Consider the following 7,338-nt stretch of genomic DNA (forward strand, 5'->3'; position numbering starts at 1 on the left):
AAGAGAAACAAAACTAAAACCTAATCAGTGTGTATTTCACAAACTACTTTGCTTTTTTTTTTAATTTTTTAATGTTGATTTATTTTTGAGAGAGAGACAGAGACAGAGACAGACATAACATGAGTGGGGGAGGGGCAGAGAGAGAGGGAGACAAAGAATCCGAAGCAGTCTCCAGGGTCTGAACTGTCAGCACAGAGCCAATGTGGGGCTTGAACCCATAAGCCATGAGATCATGATCTGAACCGAAGTCAGATGCTCAATCAGCTAAGCCACCCAGGCACTCCTACAAACTACTTTGCTCTAAGTGATCTTTTAAAATAGATCACCCAGCCTCTATGTGGTGTAAAGCTCAGTTGTTGAGATGTCCTCCATACCCAGTTCCCCTAAAGAATGGTGTGTGGCAAGGGAGACAGAATTCAGAGCCTTNATCAAGCACCTACTATGTACCAGGCAGTGCTCCAGGTACTGGATAATACAGCAACGAACAAAAGAAAGCCTTTGCCCCCTGGCCTCGTGAATCTTACATTCTGCTGGATTTGCGGCGGATGATAAATGGACATCATATGTGTTGTGTCAGGGAGAGGAGGGATATGGAAGGCAGAGAGGNACAGGGAAGGCTTTATTAATAAGATGATTTCAGAAGCAGAGTCCTGGAGAAAGTGAGTGACCAATTCTGGGAAGGCAAGGGCGGGCATGCTGTGCTGGAGAAGTGTGGGGCATCCCGGGTGGCTGGACTAGATGCCCGGGCAGCCAGATCCTGGTGCACCTGGTGGGCAATGGTAAAGAGTTCTGCTTTTGCCCTGAATGAGACGACAAGCTTTTGGACGATCTGGAACAGAGAAGCAGCTTTCATGTTTAGAGCTGTACCCGTGGCTGTTGTCTGCAGAGCAGATGGGAAGCAAGAGTGGGTAAAGCGGGAGAGTTAGAAGGTAAGGCTGCCAACCTCCTGGTGAGGGTTGAGGGTGCTGGGGAACAGGGCAGTAGCACCAGCGGGATTTACCAGGGGCTCAAGGAAGAGCTAGGACTGGACACACGCAGCTGAGGTCTATAGTGTACAAAAGCGCTTAAAGCCACGACACTGGGCAGTATCACTGAGGGAGTTGGGGACAGAAGGAATGCCAGAGTTTAGAGATAAAGAGGAATCTGCAAAGGGGACTGAGAAAGAGCGCAGGTTACAGCCATTTGCCTGGTCTCAATGTCCTGCCCATGGCCATGTCTTCCGCCAACCCCAAGCTTCTGTCTGCCCCCAGCACCCTCCACTTCCTTCTTCTCAGCCAGGGGAGAACTCCAGATGCTGTGCTCTTCCTGGGCTGTCTCCGGGGGGCCAGAGTACTGCTTCTGGCCCCTTCATCCATCCACCTCCTCAGTCAGTGCCTGGCAACTGCTCTTTTGTCATCTTGCATAGGTTGGACTCCAGCTGGGAAGTGGCAGTGTCCTCTAAGATATGCCCAGGTACCTGTGCCACAGGCCCTGGGTGACAAAAGCCCTCCACTTTGACATTCTCAGGTTCCCTCATACCTACCTGTTTCTCCGCTGTTTCTCACCCATCCTCCACCTACACACGTATACACACGCACACAAGCACATACCCATGCACACACACACACCGGGGTCCTGTCCCTAAGAAAGGGTGACAAGAACCTATATGACCTCAGGTCCTAGCTCAATCTCTCCTGGCCCTTCATACCCTCCTTTCAACCACCCATTGGGGTAGGTCTTTTCTCTAACGTGGACCTTCCTTTCCTAAAACCTACCCAACTACCAACTAGGCATGGCTCTCCATGTATCGGAGGAGGAGTCTGAGAATTTAGAAATCTCTGTTGTCTTTCCGCAGTGCCTAGCTTTCAAGTCCAAGCTCTTGATTAAGAGAGATTTGATGCCAAAGGTATCAGTTGCCCTTTATTTCTCTCCTCCTTCTCCCTCCCCGGGGCAGTAAACTCCCTCAGACTTGGGGTCGACAGTAAATCTGAAAGTAGTAAGGTTTAAAGGAGAAGCAAAAAAGTCCTTTTTAATATTTTCAAAATATGCCATTCTCAACTTAACCATCGAGCACTCAGACAACAGCTTTTAAACATTTTTAACATGCAAGTTCCCCCCCCCACCCCATTTGAACTTGGAGTCACGTTTAGAGGGAGGTGCAGAATGTTTAGCTGTACGGCCAGCAGAGGCAAGCCACAGGGGTCTTGCTACTGAGCCCAGTGAAGATTTAGCACATTGATTTCCTCCCCCCCACCCTTTATTTTCTCTCGGCACTGTGGTTTGTGATTGAGTGGGGAGGTTGGGTAAGACAGCCAAAGCTTTTAAAGGTGCCAATACTTTAGCAAGAAATAAGGAATAGTGGCTGTTAAAAGAGCCTAGATTCTCCGCTCTACCCTCCCCCGCCTCATTTTTCTTTTCCTCTTTCTACTTTCTTAGATGACCCTGCCTGTCAGCGAGGTGATTAACAGCTTCGGTGAAAGGAGAGGAGAGGGAGGGCTTGAGGGAGGGCTCAGCGTGGGAGATAGGAGGCATGGGTCTTGCATTCGACTGGTTATCCTACCTTGAGCCCGTCGCTGCCCAGCTCGTGGTTCTGGGCTTCCTTCCTCCACGGGCTCTTTCATTCCCGCATCCACTGAATCTTTAAGGAGTGTCTTCTGTGTGCCAGGCACTCTGCGTGCAGCTGCGACAAAGCGGACATGGCCTGCCCTCAGACAGCTTACACTCGACGAAGGCAGTAACCAAAGGAATGGCAAGAAATAAATATGCTGTGACGATGGGTAATGAAAAGTGCCCCAAAGGAAAACAACAGCATGCCATGAAAGAGAATCACCAGACAGGGGCTTCCGACTTTAGACAGGAGTCAGGGAAGGTTTCTCTGAGAGGCAACGCTTATGTGCGGGCCAGAAGGATGGCATGAATTGGAGGTGAGACCCAGATCACACCCACGGGAACAGTGCACCAAGGAAAGCAAGAGATCATGATGAAAAGAGCTCAGGTGGACTTCTCGGACCCGACAGAACAAGTTGGGGAGCTACTTGTACATTTTCTGTCAGGCTCATTCATTAGCGTCCATCTGTTCAAGTCTGCTATTTTTTGAAAAAAAGAATTGAACTTTCTAAATTAAAAAAAAATTGTGAACGACGTTATAATTAGGATCTAAAATACTTATAACAAAAGTCAGAAAGCAGAGATACTTTTGAAATTAACTCTCTTCCTCGTTTTCATTGGGGGAAAGCCTCAAACTCTTTTACAGAAAATAGGATATTGGGTATGTCCCAAGATCTTCCTTGCACAGTGGTAACTCTCCTGTCTTATAGACTTTGAGCTTTTACCAACAAAGGTCATTAAAGCCATGTTGCATGTCTGTGACGATGGTCACATTCTCTCCTTCCTTCCTACTCTCTATCTCCATTCCCATTCATTCATCAAATATTTACTGAACATCTACTGTATGCCAGACACTACTCCTGACCCTGACTGAGAAAAGAACAGAACAAAACAGAACAGACTAAGTCCCTCTTCTCATGAAGCTTCTCTGTTGCCTGAGTGAGACAGTCAATAAACAAATCAATATACAATGGGTCTGTTAGCCTTTGGTGATAAAGAAATAAAGCAGAGAAAGCGGACAGAGAGAGATTCATGGGGGTCAGGGTTCCTACCTTATACATAGATGAAGATCATATTTGAACAGAGACCTGAAGGACAGGAGAGGAAGAATATTTCAGGCAGAGGGAACAGAAGATACAAAGGTTCTGAGGTGGTGGGGTGTTTGGTGTGTTCTTGAAACAGGAAGCTGGTGTTGCTGGAGTAGAGTGGGAGGTACCATAGTTTGCAAACTCCATGAGACAAAAATCTGGTCAAGTGCTTTATTCTGGAGGGGATCTTATGAAGCACTAAGAGAGAATGGGGAAGTAAGCTAATAATCAGGACATTAATGAGTGGGTTACCACTGTGGGCTACTGAGATTCACCCCTGCTAGGGACCTTTGTGATCATAAGGAATATGCCTCAGAACCGCCCCAGTGAACAGTCGGCAAGCTGGGTATGTATCCAACACCTGTCTCATTGATGGAGATGGCTTCTGAACTTGCTCCTGAGGCCATAGAACACCTCTAGGCAGATGCAAGAAGGCCACTGGGGCGTAGGGCAGTGTCTGCAGTAACCTCTGGGGAACCTTGGGAATAGCAGAGAAGAGACCAGAGAGGAGGTGGGAGCCCAGATCGTGCAGGCCCGGTAGACCATGATAAGAAAGTTAAATTTTATTTTCATCAAGACGGCAAGCATTTGGAGAGTTCAAGCAACATGATCTGCTTCCCATTTTTAAAGAAAAACATTATAAATGTTGTAGGAAAAACAGACATGAGGGGAGCAAGGATGGATGCAAGAAAACCAGTTAGAAGGCCTTTGCAATAATGTAGGCAAGATGCGCTGGCAGTTGGAGACAGGGCGGTAACAGCCTGATGGTAAGAGGTAGCTGATCTCTCCGTGGATGTTGAAGGTAGAGCACACAGAATTTGCTAATGGATTAAATGTGAAGCAGGAGAGATAGAGAAGAGTTAAGACCATGGTTTCTGGCCTGAGAAATGGGGAAAAGAGAATAGACACTGATAGAGATAGGGTGGGCTTAGGGAAGAACTTTGGACCTGCCATGTTTTGGAATGCCTTCAAGTGGAAGACATCTGAGTAAAGATGTGGATTAGGCAGGGTTTGTGCATCTGGAACTTAACTCATGCCTAACCTGACTCACAGTGTGGGCTAATTCCCTCCTGGCCAGCCCAGAGTCTTCTCTATCTTGGCGTGAAACTGCATGAGGTCTTTAAATCTGGACACTTGTGTGGTGCCTGGGTGGCTTAGTAGGTTAAGTGTCCAACTCTTGATCTTGGCTCAGGTCATGGCCCCCAGGGTCATGCGATCGAGCCCCACATTGGGCTCCATGTTAGGCATGGAACGTGCCTGGGGTTCTCTCTCCCTTAGTCCCTCCTCAAACCACCCCCCCCTTTTTTTTTAAACCTGGACACTTCATCCTCACCCTACACTTCTGGATTGGTACCATTTTTTTTTCTTGGTTCTCATACTCCTCTCCCTACCCCTAAACAAAAGATGAACAGGTGATCAGGAAGTAAGTAGCCTATGCTTGGAGAATGACCATTTTAATGCCTCCCTCCACCTTACTTCCATTAGTTCCTTTCTAATATCTCCTAAGCTACAGCTGAAATGTTAGCCTAAGATGTACCACAGTTTAAATAAATACCTCTCATGTCTTTGGTCCACTTCCAGCCAACCCAACAAATCTCTGAGGACAAGGTTTCTCACGTACAAGTACCTGTACAAGTATCTTCGTATGGGAAGAGAGCATCCGGAACAGTGGAAACAAGTTATTTTTCCCTGGAAAGATACACTAGTGCTATCTTATGAAATAAAGCATCTTTAAAGCTCAGTGTTTTAACGTAATACAAGTTTACTTCTTGCCCTTGTCACAGTCCATTATGGGTCAGGCATCTCTCCCAGTGGTGACTCAAAGATCCAAGATCCTTCCTTCCATCGTACGTCTCCTGTTGCAGAGTCCTTCACTTCCGGCACTTGGGACATTTTATGGCCAGCTCTGGAAGTGGTATATATCATTTCTGCCCACATTCTGTTAGCTAGGATTTGTTTTTAATTTAAAAAAAAATTTTTTTTGAGAGAGAGAGCGAGAGAGAGACAGCGTGAGCAGGGGAGGGTCAGAGAGAGAGGGAGACACAGAATCTGAAATAGGCTCCAGGCTCTGAGCTAGCTGTCAGCACAGAGCCCGACTCGGGGCTCGAACCCACTAACCGTGACCTGAGCCAAAGTCAGATGCTCAACCGGCTGAGCCACCCAGGTGCCCCTGTTTGCTAGCATTAAACCACACAGTTCCATCTAGGGGCAGGTGAGGCGGAGTCCCATAGTCTCCCTACATGTCCAGAAGAAGTTGCAGGCTTGGTGAGCTCTAGCCCATCCCTGACACAAAAGGCTTATCCCTTCCAGTAAATTAATACATTGGCACTCTGGTTTTGTCCTTATTTTCTTGCCAATGGTGTAAGTCTACTTGGCAATGAGTGATTGCTCCTAGTGAACCAAAAAGATCAAGTTCCTGAATTTGCAGAGTTGAGGACCAAACCATGCTGACCCCAAAAGTGCAGTGAACCCATGAAGTTCCTTCAACCACACCTCATCGGGAACACTAGTACTGGAGTCATCAGGGAACCACCAAGCACATTACCTGTGCGCTGTTTAATAGGCCACTGAAGTGTGTCCTAAATTTACTTATTTCGAGGATCTCATCCTAATTCCCCAGTTAAGCTAGGTTTCCCTGCTGTCCCGTGCTACCCCTGGCTAGGGAGGTAGCAGAGGGAGTGATTCAAAAAAGAACAAAGAAACGAAAGAGAGGGAAAGGCTGTGCGGAGAAGATAAAAGCCTGTGAATGACAGAAAAGGAGAGGTGTCAAAGGTGAAAGTCACACAGGAGAGAAAGGGGTGGGGGAGCAAAACAGGCAAAGGGCGAGAGCTTGGGAGGGTGAAACAAAGGTGAGGAGTGGGGTGGGACGCGGGGGACAGATGGCTGCGCAAAAAGATGCCAAGATGCCTTTTCAGGAGACCCGGGGCGGCAGCCTGGGAAAGGAGCCGAGCTGTTACTGAGCAGCGGCGCGCGGCTCATTGGGCGCCCAGGAGCGCGAGCGCCCCCTATTGGGGGAGCCGAAACACAGGGTCTAGTAGCTGGGAAGCAGGGAGAGTGGAGGAGGGGAGGCTGGACCCGCTGAGAACGAGGGAAAGCAGAGATCCTACAAGGGTTGGGCAAACTGTCCGGGCGGGAAAGAACAAGCAAGCGCCTTTGCGTTTGTATACCCTGAAGACACTCCAAGCTCCACACGTGTCAGTCTCCGTTTGGAATAAATACACTTGCCCACCGAGAGACAACGGGAGCGAGGCTGCTGCCGCCTCCCCATGCGAGCCGCTCCCACTCCCCGCCGTCAGGGACTGGACCTACCTGGGCACACCTGGGCACACCTGGGCACACCTGGGCACACCTGGCCGCACGTGCCGCTGTTCTCCCGCAGCGCAGGCTGCCTCCCGGACTTTGTCCTGGATTTTGTTCCGCTGTGCTGGCGAATCTCAGGGCTGGGGACAGGAGGCCAAAGAGTGCGAGGTGGGGTGGAGGGGGCGCGGCGGGGGGGGGGGGGGNATGGCCAAGGAATCAGCCACAAAGGATCAAACCGTCTTTCTGGCTTTCTGCTCTGAACGTTAGCCTCCATCGTTGGCTTGGCAACATTTTTCAGACCGCGGGCTGTTAGCAGACGGAGCATGTGCAGAAGAGGCAGAGCCGCTTAGCGGAAGCGCTGGGG

At 49.1% G+C, this 7,338-nt stretch overlaps 1 protein-coding gene across 1 annotated transcript in view; it reads right to left on the reverse strand.

Moving 5' to 3' along the window:
* Positions 1–734: 734 nt before the first annotated feature.
* LOC144245738 (uncharacterized) overlaps positions 735–7,338 on the reverse strand; it is a 7,474-nt gene continuing 870 nt past the window's right edge. The window contains exons 2-4 of the mRNA XM_077781072.1: positions 6,984–7,114; positions 2,540–2,659; positions 735–766 (exon numbers count right to left, since the gene is read on the reverse strand). Of these exons, the coding sequence (XP_077637198.1) occupies positions 735–766; positions 2,540–2,659; positions 6,984–7,114 (283 nt within the window). The remainder of the gene's footprint in view (positions 767–2,539; positions 2,660–6,983; positions 7,115–7,338) is intronic.

This window comes from Crocuta crocuta, unplaced genomic scaffold, assembly GCF_008692635.1.
Source record: "Crocuta crocuta isolate KB4526 unplaced genomic scaffold, BGI_CrCroc_1.0 scaffold228, whole genome shotgun sequence".
Classification (NCBI taxonomy): domain Eukaryota; kingdom Metazoa; phylum Chordata; class Mammalia; order Carnivora; family Hyaenidae; genus Crocuta; species Crocuta crocuta.